The following is a 21416-nucleotide window of genomic DNA, read 5'->3' as shown; positions in this document are numbered from 1 at the left end:
CAGTTTCTGTTAGTTCTAGTTTTAAAAAACTCTCAATTTTATTTTTATTTCAGTTAACAAAAATGTTTTTTCAATTGTATGTTTTTTTTTTTTTTCATTTGTCTTTGTTAACTATAATAACCTTGATTCAGGCACGATAGTCAATACAAAATGCCATTGAGCTTCGGCACTATCAGTATGTGGCTTGACCAGGGGTTACACAAAAAATGTTTCCCTCTATAGCTAGCAGGCAGGCCTCTGGTACCTGATAAGACTGCTGCTGAACAATTTCTCAAGGGAGGGGTTTTTATCTCATGCTTGGACGTTGGAGGTCTGCCTGCGTTGTGTCCTGAACACATCCTTAAATGACCTAATGATCCGCTCCCAAAATCCAACACGGCTTGCGTTGCTTTCCCCTCTAAGCAGAACGAACTGTCTGGAGATCTATGCTGGGTCTTTTAGTGCACAATACAGACTACCAGCCAGGCTTGAAATGCAGGGGAGATGGGCTCAGTCTGCATTGGTTTATCAGTGGGTTGCTCTCTCTTCAGCTTCTCTGGCCTATGATGCCTCCTCCAGTTCCAATGCATTGACAGGAAGGTCAGGTCCCTAGAAACATTGAGGAAGAGCTTGGAGGAGCCAGTCGACCACTACCCTCTCACCAACCAGAGATTCATTAGCTGGGAGAATTTTGTTAACTGAACCCAGACAGGAGTGGTTTCCTCATACTGCCACTGAGGAAACTCTTGAGCCATGTTATGCTAGCATCTCGAATTTGACCACATCGCAATCTTCATTTTAAGGTGCTTGTAGAGAGTAATAAGCAGGCTGTGATTCACCAGTGAGTTAAGGGACCAGAATCCAGAGCCTCTATTGCATTCCACAGCTGCCAGAGCATCCACTCCCACCAGAGCTACAGCTGCCAGAGCCTTTAATGCTGCCACCAGAGCTTCAAGAGTGGTTTTCGCCATTGCTAGAGCTACAGCTGCAAGAGCCATTGAGGCTGCCAATTGAGCTTCAAGAGTGGCCACCGCCAGAGTTACTGTTATTAGAGTCTTTAGTGGTGCTGTCCAAATCTTGATTAAATGAGAACAAGTAATAGATTCAAAAGACCACAGAATTGCTTGATATACACAAGATGAATTATATGTCACATTTAACAAATATAGAAAGATGAGGTCCATTGGCAGATCTGAGATGGACTTGCCGACCTGCATTGTTCTCAGTCAGGGAGGTGCACGCAGAGCTATGTCTGGTGCTCAGACATTCTGAATACACTGAAGCTACTTTTAGCACATGACAAAGTGCATATGACATGTGATGTAGGTTTTCAATTGACTAAGACCTTTTTAGAAATGTTAGATGGAAACGCCAGTATGAACGTTGATCGTTTTCATTCTAAAATGCCATTTAAAGCTAAAACGCATCAGTATAAATGGGGCCTGTGTTACCTTCAGTAATGTCCACCTTCCTACGCTTTCTACATGTTCCTTGGTGCGGTTGGACTGGTAAGCCATCTGCTGAGTGATTCCTTGGAACTTTTTGTTGAAAGATACTGGAACTGAACTTGCTTGTCATTGAATAGTAGGACTAGAATCACTAGAATGCCACTGTACTTTGTAAATGGTAGTATCGTCATTAACCGTCTATCTATGATATACAATGTTGCATGTGGAAAATCACTTAAATGCTCACATGTTTGTGCAACAATAGACCTTTTTATTTTAATAGTCTGTGGAGCCCTTTAAGGTCGCACCTTCAGTACGAACGCACATCTGCATCAGTTCATTTCTGTTCATTTTAATATGGTTTAGTAGCTGCAACAACTGCAACAATCTCACCAAAAAAGTGAAATTTTGAATTACTTTGGATTGTTACCTGACAAGACTGAAAAAAAAATGGAGGAAAAACCCAAAATAGCAACAGGAAACATTGAAACAATTATAGACCACTACATGTGGTATAATTGTGTTTGGTATAATTTGTATCTTATTTTAATATATTTTTGTTGGTCAGTTATCTACAAAATAAACAAAAAGAATGAAAAATTTGGAGGTGAACTGAGGTGCAAATGATACTTTTTGGCCTTAAAAGAATTATGAATTAAATTAAAGTAGGCTTATTATAGCATAAAATATAGTATTTCTGACTTTTCTTTATAATTTAAGTTATGAATTACAGTATCGCGATACTACTTGGTATCGTGATACTTCAGCTGATAATTAATCATAACTTTAATTAATCAAGATAATTAATCATAACATTAATTAATGGTATCGCGACAACCCTACATCACATTTAATTTAATGTCTTTATGTTAGGAGTGTTAATGGTTAGGAATGATGATAACTGAATGAGGTTTAATGCAAGAACACAAAAAATTATAATTGTATTAATTGAATTCTGAACTAATTAATTAAACTAAAATTGTTACCAAGAGGTGAAATAAACATATAATATCTGAAAAGGATAAGAAAGCAAAAGTTAAGTGAAATAGAATGAAAACATTTCCTTGTCATTGGGAAATTTTAAGTTTCTTTTTATTTTTGTTTGTTTAAATACAGTAAATTATTTATCTCATCTAAAACATTGTTGTCCTAATTTAAGTTTGCCATAAGGACAAACCTTATCCTCTGATTGCAATGGCCTAATTGTAGACTTGACTCAAATTTTAGACCACAAATGTGGGTTACAAATTTTCAAAGTAATAAAAAGCAATTATTTGCATTATTTGTTAAGGAGGGACACCGAAAAGGCACGTGTTTTATAAGATTAGCCAAATTATTTATTTTTAAATGGACAGCAATTTGGCTAATTAATAGAAAAAATTATATGTCTTTGATTTAGGAATGACACTAAAATTGTGACTTGTTTTAGAAGCAGTGCCTTATGAGAAGCCCAGTGAGAGCATGGAAAGTGTTCGGAGTGACTTTGCTGTGGAGTTGGACAATGATGGGCTAATCGGGCTTCAGACAGCACATGTCCCTGTTGCGCAACCCACTGCAGCTCTCAGCTCCCTGCGTCAATGGGGCTCTGAGTTAAGGTAGGCACCTGCAATTAACTATAGCTGAACGCATATCATCATAACTGAAGAATCTAGCACACTCACTCACTTTCTTTTGGCTTATTCACTGACTTATCAACAATTGCCACAGCAAAACGAACCACCAATTACTCAAACAATTCAGTACGGGTCACCTAAATTGGGTTTGTGTCTCCACTGCCAAATCGTGCTCTTTTGGTAGGTGTGATGTGTGACAGAAAGTTGCAGAAGGAAGCACTTCTTAAGCCTAGTTCACACTACAGGGTTTTAAGACTTATTTAAGCCTTATTTGAGCCCGATTTGGAAGTTAACGAGCTCACCGACAGATCGGGCTGTGATGGGGAAGGTGCACGGCGCTCGCCAGTTTTTATATGTGAACTACTGAACAACGCGTCAAAGAGGCTCGCTGAAGTGTCACCGACACCGCGCAGACGGAAATCCAATATCTAGCATGCTGAATATTCCAGAGCAGGCGGCCGACTCGACCCCACGTGCGGTCAGATGTAGTGACGAGCTTCAGCCAATGAGAGAGCATATCAGCATGAGCTGAATGCCTGTGTGATCAGGAGCCCAACAGAAACGCCTGTGGGTATTGATGCACTCGCTTCATTCTGCCTTAACACGGACACGAGAGTAGGATATATTAACTGTGGAGATAGCATTCTGTAACTATTATAATTACCATACTGCTCATTCTGGCCGTTCTCATATAAAAAGTCATATTGTCACATCATATTTACATTCAAAGCTTCTATTGAAAAATTTAAATTAAGCTCTGAATGTCTGTCATCATATTTGATGACACCATTACCCTAAAAAAATAATATTGGTAATACAACCTATAAATATGTAGTTAAGATACTAGAACACGCAAAGGTCTGGGGCTCACTTTCATTTTTACTTTCAAACAGGAGCAATTTCCTGGCACAGAATATGCTGTTTTGAAAGATATATCTCAAGTAAATTTATGTTTTTGCTATCAGAAAGTTACGTTTATGTTAGCAGGAAGTTGCTAGGCAAAAAAATGCATGCATATATAAAGTCACAGTGAAAAGTGGCAGACATGCGTGCAGTAATGATGACCAATATGGTAATTAAAGGTAGAAATGGTCAGTTCTTTACTGTTTTGTAATTGAAAAAATAACAATGTTAGAAAGAAATACACAGATATTTGGGAAAAGTCAGGGTGTTATAGATATGTTAGTTTTATTTCAAAGAGTTATAAAATTACAAAAATTAAAAACTCACTGCGTATCATTCCACTCGAACCTTGCAGATGAGCGATTGATCTACTGATGCATCAGCTGATTGACAATGTTTTTAAATGCTCCCTTGAAAGCTTGAAACCCTGTCAGTGATGTAATGAGCACACAAGCAATGTTCAGCTTTTTCTGACGACTCCTTCCTTAACATTTTATTGGCTGTGGTTTGGTAGCTTGACTGAGCTGAGTTGTTGTCAGATCTTGTAGTGTGTGACCCCCCTCTTGTGGATCATTTACGTAGTGTGAACACCACAGAGATTAAAAGACACAAAATCAAGTCATGTAGTGTGAACAGCACAGCGATCTGCCAATGTTTATTTTTATTTTAACCAACTATTTTATTGTTTAATTTTGCTCATAATCGCCCATTACGGTCACAGACTGCATGACGAAGCCCAAATCAAAAAAAGGAGACAAATCTGTGGAAGATGGAGGAGAAGAAGGTGCCTGTCAGTTAGACGATGCCCAGGCCGTTGCCAACTCTACAGATCCTGTTAATCTTGCTGACATTATGGAGGCCATTAAATCAATTAATGGCTCTATGAATAAAAAATTTGACTCTTTGGAATCTACGCTGTCTCAGACGTTGGCCACACTGTCTGAAGTTACTTCATGGGTAACGGAGCTTGAAAGAGCAAGTGCAGAGTACGAGGGCCGCATCTCCGAACTTAAGGCTCATTGTCGCGACTGGTTCCAAACATGCAAATCCCTCTGTAGCAAGGTTCGTTGTTGAGGGAAGAAGAAGACAGGGTCGGCGATACAGGTAAGCAATAAAGTTTTATTTTGTTTTCAGGTAAGTGCACAACACCCGTAGTTGCGTGTGTGTGTGTGTGCTCTCTCTCCCTCATTGGGTGTTTGATCATGCTTACCTCTCCACATACCCCCACCGCCCGCCTCAGGCCGGGGAGCCGGGCAGGCCTGCATTGATCATCCTGAGCCTTAAGCAAATTCTCCGTCGAGAGCCGCCCCGGTATGGTAGGTCCAGAATATACTGAATTTCATTTTTACTATTTGAAGGCTCGTCCTCCCAAGCCTCTCTAATGACATCCAAAACCCATCTGGGCTGTCTGCCATAGAGAAGCTCGAAGGGGGGAAACCCTGTGGAGGCTTGGGGAACCTCCTGCACAGCAAATAACAAGGGCTCCAACCACTTATCCCAATTTTTCGTGTTCTCGTGAACGAATTTACGGATCATGGATTTAAGCGTGCGATTAAACCTTTCCACCAGCCTGTCTGTTTGTGGGTGATAGACGCTGGTGCGAATGGATTTAATGCCCAATAATCCGTAAAGGTCGCGCATGGTGCGTGACATGAACACGGTGCCTTGATCAGTGAGAATCTCCTTGGGCATTCCCACTAGGGAGATTATACAAAACAGAGCATCCGCAACACTTTTTGCTGAGATGTTACGGAGCGCTACTGCTTCCGGGTAGCGGGTTGCATAATCCACTAGGACTAATGCAAACCGGTGCCCGCGTGCGGATCACTCTAATGGCCCGATGAGATCCATACCAATTCTCTCGAAGGGCATCTCCATAATTGGTAAAGGGCGCAATGGCGCTTTTGGGGTGGCCGGCGGATTTACCAGCTGACATTCATGCCTGGAAAAGCATTTCCCGACGGCTCTTTGGTACTAATAATTGGGTAGTATCTTCTTTTGTCTGAGCGTCTTGGGTCACTCGATACACCCTGTCATTAATGATCGCAAAATATGGATAGGAGAGGGGCCAGTCCGGCTGGAGGTTTTCCCCATCTATCACCTGCACTCTTTCGAGTGCATGTCTTAGCGTGTCGTCACGCGACCGTTCCAGGGGAAAGTCTTTACACCGGGAAATTCCCAGCCCTTCCCCTGAGACAGCGCGTGACGTCACCGCTTGGGATTCCCCCAGCTGAGCGACACACCCCCTACCCGGCGATTTCTTCTTCCAAGACACACCCGCACATAAGACCCCTAGTAATCTATTAAATCCAGGCCAATTGGTTCCCAGAATTAGCGGGTGTTTGAGGTGCGGATTAACTGCTACCTCACCGCTATGCTTTTTACTCTGGAATTGAATGTCTATCGCCGTTAGCGGGTAGTGTATTACATCCCCGTGCACACCTTACCCTTACCGTGCGGCTCGTATCCAATGCCGGGTCTTAAAGCAGGCTTTGGTGGATGGAGGTTTGGTTGCACCCCGAATCCACCAAAGCTTGATATGTACCCCCTTTTATACTCACTGGTATCCGGTATAGCCCGTCGTGACCGGGGGCGACGATTAGCGTGGCGGGGACCCGAATCAGCGCACTCACCTCTTTCATAGAGCAGACTTTTGACCAGCAAGACCAACCGATTGAACCGGAGAGAGACCTGGCGCTGAACGTTTGGCAGATCCGCCTCTGTGCACCGCTGTCTGGGTGCTGGTGAGGCCAGTCCCGCAGTCTGGGCCTGGGAATAGGAGGAGAGAGAGAGAGGGGGAGAAGAGAGAGAGGTTATTTCGCCGACCCTGGACCTCGCCACCAGGTGATCCTCCGCCAGCCGGATGGCCGTCTCCAGATCCTCTGGCCGGTGGCACTGGACCCACTCCGATGTTCGGGAGGGGAGGCGGGTGATGAATTGCTCCAGCACCACGGCATCCACCAGCTGGGCGGTGGTCCGGCCATCCTTCACCAGCCATCTGCGGCAGGCGTCACAGAGCTGCTGAGCGAACACGAAGGGCCGGCTCGCTTCAGGTGAGCATACTCCAGGAGATTCTGGGCCAGTAGCTGCTGCACGGCAATTTAGGCTTTGCCCGACAGCAGGGGGATAACTCTTACCGGCCACTCGGCCCACGGCCAGCCACACGCCTCCGCCAACCTCTCGAAGAGGTTCAGGAACACTTCCGGGTCGTCCTCCGGTGCCATCTTCTGTAGCGAGATGGGAGGGTGGGCGGCAGATGTCGGAGCGGGCCGGATCTCCTGGACCAGCAGACTCCGGATTAGCTCGCGGTCCTCCCGCTGGGCCTCTATGAGGACTTGGAAGCGTCGTTCCAGATTTTCTCTCAGCTTCCCCAGCGCACGATGTTGTTGTTGGTGGAGGGCCGCGAGCGGCTGCATGACTTCCGCACATGGACTGGTAGACGGAGTAACCATTCTGGCAGCAGAGTTTCTTCTTCTTCACGGGTTTCGGCACCACACCACAAGGTTCGTTGTTGAGGGAAAAAAAAGACCGGGTCGGCGATACAGGTAAGCAATAAAGTTTTATTTTGTTTTCAGGTAAGTGCACAACACCCGTAGTTGCGTGTGTGTGTGTGTGTTTGCTCTCTCCCTCTCTCCCGGCTGCTCCTTCTGTTCTCCTTAAGAAGGGTGTCTCTCCGGCCCAATCACTAGAATAAACAGGTGTTATTTATTATTTCTAATTGGCCTGCTGATTAGCCGCCGGGCTCCAAGCCTGCTCTCCCCCCTCATTGGGTGTTCGATCATGCTTACCTCTCCACACCCTCACATCTAAATTAGATCTTGAAGGCCGTTCGCGGCGACAAAACATTAAGATCATCGGTCTGCCCAAAAAGATGGAGGAAGGTCGTCCAACTCAATTTGTGGCAGACTTTCTTGTGCAAATTATTGGCGCCAGTAACTTTTCTAAGCCTCTGAATATCGACCAAGTCCATCGCACAAGTCCGGTTGGTGTACAATCTCGACCACGAACGATGGTGGCCAGACTGCATCATTTCCCAGATAAAGAGAAGATTCTGCGTCTCGCACGGCTGTCTTCACCTTTGATGTACAATGATGCACGCATTCTCAACTTTCCCGATTTCACATCCGACGTCCTGAAGCAGCGCCAAGCTTTTAACGCTGTGAGGAAACGGCTAAAGGAGGCCAATATTCGCCACGGTTTGCTCTTTCCATCTCGCCTTCTCGTGACATATAATTCACAGAAACATGTTTTTGACTCTCTTGAGATGGCACAAACCTTCATTGACTTTGTTACAGCGGAGATCAATTCAGAACCGCCTGCATAACTCTCCGTATATTGGGCAACTTTTACTTGTAACTGTTTGGTTCTTTACAGCCTGCGGGACATATTTCTCACAATTGTTGTTGATAATGTTGTGCGTGGTTGTTAATTAGGATTTTGTAGGCCAACACATCCAGTTATGGGCTTATTGTATGACACAGAACATTCATACTGTTTATATATTTGATGTCCAATCTGTGTCTTTTTCCATTACAATGTAAACGTTAAAGGGAGCTGAAGAGCCCGTTGAGTTTTTTTTTTTGTCTTTGCTTCGTTGTTTTGTAATACTATTGCTTTAATGTCACCTTCCGGCTCCACAGTAAATATGTTCTTTTTACGCCGCTTGTTTTGAGAAAGCGGTGGGGAGGGGGTGGGGGGTTATAACCAAAGTTCTTTGTTGTTTGTCTTCGTTTACCCATCATTTTGTCTGCGCAATGTTTCTTCAGCTAATTCTGTGTACTCTGCAAAATGGCAAATAATATAGTTTCATCACAAGGAGGCGATATTACTTTAGTAAGCTGGAATGTGCGAGGCTTGAATAGTCAGGTGTAGTGTGCTTTCTTATTTGGTGTAGTGTGCTTTCTTAAAGGGTTTTCTTATTTGCGTTCCATATCAGCTGACATAATTTTCCTACAAGTGAATTACATTAAACATGGTGAACAGACACGCTTAAAATGTAAATAGGCATCCCAAGTATTTCAATCTACTTTTTCATGCAGGGCCAGAGGGGTTGCAATATTGTTTAAAATTCAGTTTTATTTAAACGTATATCAACATTAACTGATCCCAATGGTCATTATGTTCTTGTCACTGGCTTAATTGGTTCTAAACATTTTTACTTTTTTGAATCTCTGTGCCCCGAATTATGATGATCCAGCTTTTTTTCGTAAGGTGTTTAACCTTCTACCTTCTTTTCCTGAAACTCAGTTTATAGTTGGTGGCAATTTTAACTGCATATAGGCCTTTTTCACACTTCCTGGTTCCGGTAAGCGAAACGGCGGACTACAACATCCGGTTCCAATGGAACAGAGTGAGATAGAATGGCAGAGTTGTCTCGTCGCTGTTATTGCAGCGTTCCAGGCTGCTCCAGCCTAAAAAAAACAACATCCTTACCTCAGTTTCCACGAAAAGACACAGGACAGAGGAAATCATGGGTGAAATTAATTAGACAGAATGAATGTCCTTCATTTCAAGTGATATGCCAGAGTACACTCATGTGCAGTATGCACTTCAAAGCGGAGATCATTATGTTTTATCAAATATTGGTGGTCTTAGTTTTATTTAGATGTGAAATTATAATATAGACAAAATTCCAGTTAAGTTATCTGCCTTCCACAAACAAGTGCTCCTATCAAGATCATTAATATATAAGCATAATTTTCCCCCACATTGGAATAATAGACAACTAATACAAATGCTATTTTTTTACAACAAAATTAATTTGGTTAGTCAGTTTTATAATAAAGATGATATACTTTTCTTACAAGGAATTCCTTTCTCATCACAGTATTATTGTAGTAGTTATTGGTTAAATTTTTTCAGAGACCCTTATGTTATTTAGTGGTATTAATCAAGACCATCGTCTTTTGGTTTTACTAAATCTTATGTTGGCAAAACTTGTTTTACAGTAAATACCAAGAGTAATAATAGAGCTTTTCAAGCTCTTTTCCAAAAAGAAATCACTACTGTTCCTTATATACAATTTTATTGGATGTCTTTATTAAAGGGTGACTTGATTTGCTGAAAAAAGTGTGGCTGTTACCACAGAAATATCAGGTTAGAAACAAAATTAAAGAAATATCCTATAAACTTCTCCACAGATTTTATCCAGCAAAACATTATTTACAAAAATGTAAAAGTGGAATTGATGTAAATTGTATTTCTGTAATGAATACGAGGAGACGGTTTTACACTTATTTTGGCATTGTACATACTCAGTCAAAAGGAAGAGCTGCAAACAATTATTAACAATTTTCAGTGTTCAAAACCTCTTTTATCATTGTGGGAAAATGTACTTTTTGGCTTTACTGTCTAATTTACTAATAAGCAACCAAATTTTAAGGTATTGATCACTGAACTATGCTTGTATATTACCAGCATCAGAGACTCCTTAAACAAGGAAGCCTACCCACTTTAAAAAACTGTGAACTCTATAATGTATTTATTTAATTATTACATATGTACATTTTGTATATTTGTATTTTTTTATAATTACGCCCTGGCATGTATATTTTTTTGTGTTGTAAAATGTTATTTGATGTTCTTTAAATAAATAATAAAAACTTAATAAAAAGCAGATGAACAAAATGAACTGGAACATGAACTAACTTTAACCTGAAGATTCAGAAACACACCCTATACGCTACAGACGGACTGTTTTGAAGATATTTGCTTTAAAATTGAGTAATTAGTGGAAAACTGAAGTGCTTTAATAGAATCGTATTCAAACACTGAACACAACAACAATCATCTTTATTTTTTCCAGCGAGTTGGAGCTAAATTATGTTTCCAGACTTGAGTAAACCTTACGAGCATTAAGCAACCTGTCATTACGGGGCTCCTCGTTCTTTCGCATTGACCGATAGCAACTCGCCTGTATCTGACCCTGAATACAAAGGAAGGAGGGGGTTAGCACAGCTTACGGACAACTACTAACATAAAACTAATCCTGCTGGATGTTAAATAGTTATTTTTGCTAATGAATGGCTTGAGTTAGCAGATCTTATGCTGTTGGCTGCGCACCTTACTGTAACCTAACGTTGCAAACGACTGAATGCAAATGTAATGAAAAAAGCCAATTAACCTTGCCATTTATAAGAGATGGATTATTTAACAGTCAGGTAGTTACTTGATACTGAGATAATATTCATTTTTAAACTAACTTCTTTCTTTATGTCTCTTTAATGACATACACCATTGACAACCATTGTTTAATTATACTTAGATAAAACCTGATATATTTTCAAAATCATGTAACAAACCTGAAAGAACACAATTAGTAACTTCTACACATGCATTGAAAAAGAAACACATTTTTATTAAATAAATTAACACTTATTTAACTTTGGTTAGAGTAATGATACATGAAATTAGACTCATTATGTTTGTAATGATTGTATGTATAATATGTCCAAGACTGCTAAAAAAACAAGAAAAGAAAGCACGAAAATAAATCATCATGTCCAATATGAAGAAAAACTTATGTACACATCAAAATAGACTTAAAGGGCACCTAGTTTACCCCTTTTCCAGATTTAATATAACTCTTTTGTGTCTCCAGAATGTATCTGTAAAGTTTCAGCTCAAAACACCAATCAGATTATTTATTATACCTTTCAGAAGTTTGTGATTTTTAGCTCTGAGCATCTTTAGCTGTTTTTGTGGACTGTGCCTTTAATGGTAGTCCTCCCCATCCACCATTCCCATGTGCCTGTCAGTGTGCCTCAATTCTTGCCATCAGCTGCATCAGACAACAGACAGACATGAAGAAAGCAGATCTCATGTAACATTTGTGAGAAATACAGATGTTACTACTTCAATGTGTTCCTTTTGGCGCCATTCATACCGCGGCGACAGCGGTACTTGGTGCGCCAGCAGCTTTTGACCGCTGGGTGGCAGTTTAACCACAGATATTCAGCGTTGCCTTTCCACAACACTAAACAGACTTTTCTGTGCGTACCTTATGTGATCAGATGTGTTCAATTAAAATATAATTTTGATTTAGTTTTCTTAGTAATAAACATGATCTTACCAGGGCTTAAAGTATTCCGGCACCAAAGATTTTCTAGATTTTGGTATAATGATAACTCCGCACCAAACTGAGGCTTTCATTTTATAGCTGATAAATTACATTGTAATTATTGTAAGGGCTGTGACGCTCACCGTGATGACAATCACTCTAGAACACACGTTTTCTGTTCTGTTGCCAAGTAGCCTATACATTTATGAATATAACGTTAACTTAGACGTGATACAGCAAGTTCAAGTTCAGCAATGAACCTCGCTGGAAAACATATATTACTTATATTACTTATTATATTCGTGGCGAACGAGAAAGGCGAATCAATAATTAGGATGAAGCTATTTGTTGGGCTTGTTTAGAAAAATAAGTGTTAAATGGACAAACACGTCAAACCTCCAGAGCTGCGGTCATGTCACCCAGCCCATGAAATGCAGAGCCAGCTCCGGTGTCATCTACTGAACGCAAATGCCCAGCTAGTCCAGCCAGGTATGGCAGAGAGGCCTTTTTAAAAATGGCCAAATACAAAAGAGAAACTGATAAATAGTAGACGTTGATGAGAAATGGAGCAGCATATTTGGTAGTTGAGAACGCGCCACTCCGCGATGTAGAGCTGGTTTCCGAGAAATGCAGGCGGCGGAGCAAGATACCCTCTTTGCCACGGTTGCGAAAAAGTATCTGCATGCGCTACAGGCACACCGTCTCAGTGCTGCTGGAAACATTGTAATCTCAAATAAGTCTCCGCTTAAACCGAACAAAGTCAACATGTTAGTTTTTCTGGCAAAGAATTTAAAATATGAATAGAAAACAAAAGGCGGAGAGACGCAGTTTTTTTTCAACATCTGACTTATGTTGTTACAAGCCTAGGCTAATATTTTTGTTCTTCGTTACTATTTATATTATTATTGATTAGTATTTGTGAAGTTTCTAAAATGTAACGTTTACTGTTTCAAGCAGTTAACGTTATTTCTATTTAACTAGCCTACATTATTATAGGCTGTATTGTGTTGTTTTATCAACAAAAGTTAAACAACAAACATGTTCGTTTGTACGGATATTTAGCATAATACTTTGGTCTTTTTTGATTTCTTATTTTTTACATGAAATGTAAATTAACTTAGGTAGGCTACTTGGGTACAGGGGCGTAATTTGTTGGTAGTATACCGAGGAATGCTTAGACAGTGAATATTGTCATCGTTATTTAAAAAATTATAAGTAAATAAATAAATAAATAAATAAAACACCTTACGGAAAGGATGAAATAAAGGAAAAGCATGCTCTTAATCATTCTTCATAATCTGATTCGTAGCTATACATGAAATAAACTTATATTGCGCCGACAAGAACAAGCTCTAAAAGGTAAAGTCTAAAGCCAGAGGAGTTATTGATATTAATGTTAGTTGTTAATATGATCGTAAACACTGCGTTGTATAATTAACACCGTCATTGTGTCGTGTCTGCGATTTTTTTTTTTTTTTTTTTTCTCGTTGAAGAACAGAAAATTCATGTTATCGCCGTCTTCCCAGCCAGGTTTTCATGCACATTTTCCGTTTTTGTTTCTTCTCAAACAATAAAGTTTCGCTATAGCAGGCCCGGCGGCAGGATATCATAAATGAGGGCGCAAGGGCGATGTTTTTATATGACGTGCTAAAATTGAAAAATGAAATTTACACGAAGAGCTTTATTAGTGAAAAGCTGCCGAGCGCAACGAAATGGGCTATAAGCTATATTTGCTCTTATGTGCTGAAATACTTAACACTTTCCTTAAGACCACAGAATAATATGCAACATCTAAATGTCATATAGCCAATAAGGAAAAATTAACATGTTTCAGGTCTCTCCAGTGCATTTGGACTGAATATTTGACTGTGTCTTACTGGATGTCTCCAGTAACTAACAAACGTAGAGGCACAAGCAGACTGTAGAATTCATTCATTAATTCTTTCTTTTATTTATTTATTGTCAACCAAATATATATAAATTAGTGTGTGTGTGTGTGTGTGTGTGTGTGTGTGTGTGTGTGTGTGTGTGTGTGTGTGTGTGTGTGTGTGTGTGTGTGTGTGTGTGTGTGTGTGTGATGGCAGCAGACTGAAGAAGTTGTGCATTGGATGGGTGGCATCTGCTGTTATGCAGAGGGCTTTACGGGTAAGACGTGTGCTGTAAATGTCCTGAACCTGAAGGGAGGGGAGAGAGACACCAACGATCTTCTCAGCTGTTCTCACTATGCGTTGAAGTGTTTTCCTGCAGGATGCATTGCAGGTTCCGAACCACACAGTGATGCAGCTGGTCAGGATGCTCTCAATAGTGCCTCTGTAGAAGGTGTACATGATTGGGGCTGGCCTCTTGCTCTTTTGAGTGGCAGCCTGTTTGAACATATCCCAGTCTGTGGTATTGAAGCAGTCTTGTAAAGCCTCTGAAGAACCTTCTGGCCACACTTGTATCTCCTTGCAAACCGGTTTGGTGACTTTAACGGTCGGTCTGTAAGCAGGCATTAGCATGACAGTTAAGTGGTCCACCAAGGTGGGGGAGGGGGAAGGCTTTGTAAGCTCCTCTCTGTGTGGTGTAAACAAAGTCCATTGTGTTATTGCCCCGTGTTGGAAAGTCGATGTGTTGTTGTATTTTTGGAAACGCACTCTTTAGGTCTGCATGGTTAAAGTCCCCTGCCAGGATGAGAAAAGCATCGGGGTGGGCTGTCTGCTGCTCACTAATGTGCAGTTTCCATAAACACAAAAGCACAACAGTCCTTTACAGTCCTATGTGATGAACGAAGTAGACGGATGTAGTCCAGTTTGTTGTCTAGCGAGCGTACGTTCGCTAGAATGATGGAGGGGATAGCGGGTTTGTAGGGGTTAGCCGCTAGCCTTGTTCGGATACCCCCGCGCTTACCTCTCTTCTGCTTCCTCTCGCGCCGCTTGAAGCGCCTCCATTGTGGGCGAGGTGGTGAGGTGGGGGTCGGAGGATGGGTAGGCATCCGGAGCAAGCCGAGATCTTGCAGCTCATCAGTGTCCGCGGAGTTTAACTTGTGAAGTTTGTTTCTACCGATGTCGAGCAGAAATGTTCGACTATATGCGCACTTAAGGACAGATAAACGTGACGTTGACGCACAATAACACGGCGACGTACAAGACGAGGAACACAAAAACACATTAATAACATATTAATAAATAATACCAAGTTTTAACACATCTGCTACATTCCAGTGGAGCCTCCGTTGCGCTCTACCACAGCTGGCAAAACTTTCTGAAGGTGGTTTAAGCACCAAATAAGTGGTTTAAATTATGTTAGTCTCCTTATTTCTTTCCGTTTTATTTTAAATATTATAAATGTTTAAAGTTTTAGGTAAAGACGTCTAAATATGCCCACACATGCAAGCTAAACTAGATCATATCTGAGTCATCACGCTTTATTACCCAACCAAAATCAGCGAGGAAAAAATAAATGTTTTAAATTAAATTATATTTAAATGTTAAATTAAATTAAAAAATGAATTTAAATTTTAAATTCCATTTAAAAATAGTTGCTAAAATTAATGTGTTACTTAGTTACATTTTTAGGCATTAGCCAAACAGAAAGCCTGTCTACGGTAAATCCACACGCACTAAATAGCCTACCTTTTTCTTTTATAACACTGTAAACATAACTTCGCAGGTCGATCATCTTCAAACGCAAAAGGCATTTTTAAGTGTCCTAACTTGACTGCTGCTGTAGAATGGGCTGTTTTTTTTTACATAACTTTAAACGTGTGCTTTAGCTATGTCAAAATGAAAGCAAATTTTTTAAAGGTTCTGCGTTTTGTCAATTGTATAGCTTTAATAATAATAATAATAATAATAATAATAATAATAATAATAATAATAATAATAATGGATATAACAAATTATAATATTATAGTATAGACATTTTTACTAGGCTACTTTAATATTAATCCCTAACTGAAAAACTAATGTGAAAATGACTGGCAGCTGTGCTAAAATTAATATAATGGCAAATTTCTTCTGCGTTTTTTCCCTTTATAGCTCAATAGTTTTATTCAAAGAATATAGTTCTCTCTTCAACTTTCAGGTTTGAGGTGGGGGAAGAAGTGGCAGAGGCAATTCAAATGTACCATCTCTAAATTAAAAAAGGCCACTTACGCGGCATCTGTGTGTAAAGATTATTACCTTATTTTTATTTTATTATTATTATTTATTTATTCATTCATTCATTTTCTTTTTGGCTTAGTCCCTTTATTAGTCTGTAATTGCCACAGCGGAATGAACCGTCAACTTATCGAGCATATGTTTTACGCAGAGGATGCCAGGAGGGCCAGCTGGGGCTTCGGGACGGAGTGAAAGGAGAGGCAGGACTTTGCCCCGAGTCTGGGAAAGATGGCTTGCCGTCATTACACTAGTTTTTCGATGGCACACGAGTTACATGCGCCAAACACATGAACAAATAAATTAATAAATAAGGGAAAGAAAACATCTAGCCTTATAGGCTGAGTTCTTTTTGATTATAATCGCCGTTAAGTTTCCGATTTAAATGTAAGGCTGTTGCATAAAATAATAAAATTGCTTAGAATAATACAATTTTAATTTATAAGTGACTTTGCTGCGTCCCCCTTGATGTTTCAATAACGCATAATAATCTATACACCATATTAAAGACACTTAAATAGACATGATTTAACATGTCTATTTAACACCTGACAGACAAGCTTTTGGTTATGAGAAGGGGGAAGGGGTCTCCACTATTAAGTGTTTTTCACAAACATGAATACACAAAATCCAAAACTCCTATAGGACGGATGGCGTAACAAAACCTATGCGTTTAAAAACGAAACCGCATTAAATATGGGGCCTTATGAAAATGAATGTTTCTATGCACAACAACTTCTGAACTGAACTAGGCTACCTGTTAGGGGTGGGCGATATGACCTAAAATTAATATCACGGTATTTTTCATCTTTTGAACGGTGACGGCATAATATCATGGAATTACTTTCAATAGCAAAATAAAAAAACATCTCAAGGAAGAACGGACAAAAGAAAGTCTCACTTCTATCACTCTTTAAAGTTTTGGTTTGGGTCATTGTAAATGCTCAGTCTCGTTATGAGCTGATCTTCATTTCTCTGTGTTGGTGGAATAAAGCAGGCGAGTCAGCCGCACCAATTTATGAGCAGACAGGGCAGGATTCTCGCGATGACCACCAGCGCAATTCCGCTCTTTGTTATGAGCTGTATTTTCAGTGTAAACTTAGTAAAGGTGAGTTTCTTTGGCGATGATGTGTACAGTGTTAGATTTTATATTTAGCGGACATTTGCGCTGAACACGCGGGGAATGCAACGCATCGAGATTCGGGCACCTTCTCCGAAAACACTCGATTGATCTCAGCTGGCGGATCAACATTTACCTCATGTCATGATCGCTGTCATCTGCGCCATTATTATTATTATAACTTTAGGTGAGGTTTGCAAACCTGTGCATATTTCACTCTTCAGCCGTTTGTATTTCCTGCAGTAACAAAAACCAAAATGGTTGCAAATTCGAGCCCTGTAGTATAAGGACATGTATTCAGACCACAACTGAACGTTTGAAGAAAATTGAATGCCTTATTATTTAGAATTAGCTATTATTGATGTAAATGCAGCCGTTCAAGGCGCATAATTGATTTATTACGGTATTGACGGTATTAGAAAATCCATGTCGTGGCGCAATGTCACACCGGTGATGACTGTGACACCGGTGTACCGCCCACCCCTACTACCAGTTATTTAAAATATCAATATTACGCTCCAAGCATTCGCCAAAACGAAAATATTTTTAAGTAAAAACACAGAACATACCTGAATAGAGTGTTGCCTGCTTTAAACGATGGGTTAGTAATTATATTATAACTGGTTATGTTCAGGTCAATGAAATAATACCTTTGATAAATAAAATATGTTCGTAAGAACGTGGTGGGCCAGTGATTCCGTCGCTGTCATCAGTGGTTTAATGAGCTCAGGAGAATTCTGCTTTGCATTTTCTATGCATTACTAACATCACTAAACCAGACATTTGTTTTATAAGTTAACCAAATATTCGCAGAGATTCAGCAGTTTTTTTTTTTCTGACGCGTTTGCCAGTCATGCCAGTCAGTGGAAAAAAAAAAGTAACCGTGGCCCTGTTTGCAGGTATTAATATTCGTTTTTTCGTCAATCTGATGCAACTTTTATTATTTATACAGGACGTTAAAATGCAATTAAAAGTTTCAAATCAATTAAACTCAATTTATAAAAGGGCTAGCCTATTTTATGCATTAAATATAACTAATTTCCTTTATTTCTGACTAGACCATGCATTTTAGACTATTTTACAATTGTAATATGTGCATATGCTTTTTTAAAATAACATTCGTTTAACAAATATTTTAGCACATCGAAAGTAATTAAGTGACCTGTTTTTTTTTTTTTTTTTATTAAAACCTTTATGCAAAAGGATCAGAGGATAAATTATCGTAGGATAAACGTATCTTATGGAAAAACACCAATTGACGGGCTCTGCTTTCGGTTTTAAAAGAATCAAGCAGCTTTAAAAAATATAATTTGCTGAAGAGAAATGACAGGAAAAAAAGAAAGAAAAAGATTAAATATATAGGGACTGTTAAAAGAACATTTCTCTTTTATATATTATTTCGACTCCGAAACATCAGCTAAGATTATGATGAATGACGGAGTTTCTCTATTGCCTGCTTTAGCAGTGCGTCCTTGTCTATGAACGAGGAGGCGGAGAGAATGCGCTGTTTAGTTTCGGCTTGATATATTTAAATAAAAACTAACACCGAACTGCTTTTAACGCTCAAAAAGTTAAACTAAAATGCACAACTCTTGTTGGTTGCACCCGCGGGATGCACAATGAACCAAACGCGCCATTATTTTAATTCTATATTCGTGAAGAATGAGCCATGAGATTGAGATTTTTGAAGGTGCTCTCTAGCGGCGAAGTTCCTGGCAGAGTAGCGAGTGAAAAAATGTGCATAAAGAAATTGGACAAGAGGAATAACATTTTAAATTATATAACAAGCATCGTATTCTTTCTAATCCTCGCCCAGTTTTAATACAAGTTGTGTTTTTTTTATATTTGTGGCTGGGAAGTTTATTAAGAATATATTTATTATTATATATAATTAAATAAATACATAATTATATATATATATATATATATATATATATATATATATATATATATATATATATATATATAGAGAGAGAGAGAGAGAGAGAGAGAGAGAGAGAGAGAGAGAGAGAGAGCAAAAAATTATTTTTATTATACTTTTAGTGATCTGCTTAAGGTAGGTCAATTTATTTTTTTTGCTTTTGATGAAGCAGCATTCAACTTAATCTCTTTAGACCATGCCCCTGACCGTTTCTCAGTGTTTCGCCACAATATCTTTAAATAAATTATTTATTTAGGCATATTTTCATTATTAATTTATTTTCATTATTCGTTTATTATTATGTACAATAATTCAGACATAAAATAAGATAGTAAAATATAATCAACAACGAAAATGTAAATAAAAACATAAATAAAAACATAAATGAAAAAGTCTTGTCTTAGTCCTATCAAAATGGCAAACACTAAAAGCAGGCTAAAAGACTGCTTTATTTATTTATTTAAGACTACTTATTTGTATTGAATGTGTGTGTCATGTTAGTTGTCTTTTATTTCTTCAATTCCAAAACGAGTCCTCTTTGCACTTAAAAAGTTTACAATAAAGTGTGTTAACAAATTTTAAATGATTAATGAAGGACTTATAATGCTTTGACCTATTGTTTAATATCATTTACAAGCACAGTAGCATATTTAAAGCTGCTGTAAAGGCTATTTCTTTCCGTTCGCATCCCGTCCCTTTGCGCCCCCTGGCGGCTTTTTCACAAACTGCGGTCCTACACTAAAAACAGAGCAGCAGTTATTTCAAACGGCGGCGGTATAAGGACCGGCGGTAATAGTCACTTTGAACTCTCACCTACTGTAGTACAGTAAGAACTAAATAATCCCAATGATTATTTGATGCATTTGTTGTGGAGTTGCAATGATTCTGTTACAAAGTTCTGTTTTTGCACGGCAAATGTGACAGGATTAGGCATGGGACGAAAACCATTATCAAGGTATACAGCGGTTTGGAAAAGTCAAGGTTTTAAAACCGCCATAATTTTTTTTCTGCTATACCATTCCTAAAGTATGTGTTTTTTTTTTTTTTTTTTTTAGGAAAACAGTATATCCAGCAGAAAAGATATCCAAAGATGCCATTTTAAATTAAGAAATCTGTGTTTTTGAAACTAATGAAGACAGCAGAAGTCAATGATTAATTTTAATTATTCAGCCTAACATGTTTACGGTTCCAAAATAATTGAAATGTTTCTCAAAATAAATTATATTGTGTTCAAAAGGGGAAAAGTTTTAGTTTTTCAGGGTGTCCACGGGGTCTTAAAAGTCCTAAAATACTTCAAAATACTTCTATCCTTCAATAACTAAATTTAAGCCCTTAAAAAGTATTCAATTCATTGTAATATGCTGTTGTGGGTCTTAAATACTTTTAAACAGGTTTTTATTTTCAATATTTGTCCCTGTAAAGCTATGGCCAATCGGTACAACCTAACAAATCCATCTAAAACAAACTTTTAACAAAATTAACATTTGTTAACTATTTAGAAGTATGATTTAATTGTTTTCCTTACATACTTACAATAACATTGTTTAAAAATTCTCCATGTTCTCCATGCATACATTTATGTTGTGCATAAATTTTGTTTATTATAGCAATTAAAACTTGTCTTTTTTAAAAAAGAAAGGTTATGCTAATAAAAATGTATATTTATATAACTAGAGTTTGCTTGTTTTGACACATTATTTAAAACATGTGGCTAAGACATAACAGAATTTGAATTTTAATGGGGCAAGTAAAACAAAATCGGCTGGTCATAACAGAAAATTCTTAGCATTTTGCCTTATGAGTCTAAAATTTAATTCATTATAGTCTTAAAAAGGGCTTAAAAAGTCTTAAATTTGACGTGATGAAACCTGCAGAAACCCTGTTTTTACCCAGACATTTTAAAGTAATATTTTTTATAGCAGTAATCACAATACCGTGAAACCATGATATTTTTTCCAAGGTTATCATACCATCAGAATCTTATACCGGCCCATGCCTAGACTGGATACACATTAATATCTATTGCTGTATGAATATCTGTTATGTTAATTTACAAAATAAACCTGATTTAACGTCCACAACTGGGGTTGAAGCGTCTTCTTTTATAATTGTACCAACATGCGGCTGTGGTGATAAAGTAAAGCTGAAGTAAAACACTGTAATTCATTACAAACATGAACTGTTTTAAAACATTTTAAACTTGTAAAACTCATTCTTGATCACGTTTGGTGATGATT

The 21416-nt window shown here is 38.7% G+C and overlaps 1 protein-coding gene across 4 annotated transcripts in view; it reads left to right on the top strand.

Moving 5' to 3' along the window:
* tbc1d2b (TBC1 domain family, member 2B) overlaps nt 1–21416 on the top strand; it is a 53920-nt gene that overhangs the window by 23014 nt on the left and 9490 nt on the right. For 2 of the 4 annotated variants that reach the window (XM_056451612.1, XM_056451610.1), the window contains exon 3: nt 2857–3022. The exons of 1 other annotated variant lie outside the window; for it this stretch is intronic. In XM_056451612.1, the coding sequence (XP_056307587.1) occupies nt 2857–3022 (166 nt within the window). The remainder of the gene's footprint in view (nt 1–2856; nt 3023–21416) is intronic. One more of the 4 variants, XM_056451611.1, reaches the window with a different exon arrangement.

The sequence above is a fragment of the Danio aesculapii genome, chromosome 25, assembly GCF_903798145.1.
Source record: "Danio aesculapii chromosome 25, fDanAes4.1, whole genome shotgun sequence".
In the NCBI taxonomy this organism is placed as follows: Eukaryota; Metazoa; Chordata; class Actinopteri; order Cypriniformes; family Danionidae; genus Danio; species Danio aesculapii.
The sequence above is the reverse complement of the archived record's forward strand: the minus strand, read 5'-3'. Positions and strand labels throughout refer to the sequence as shown.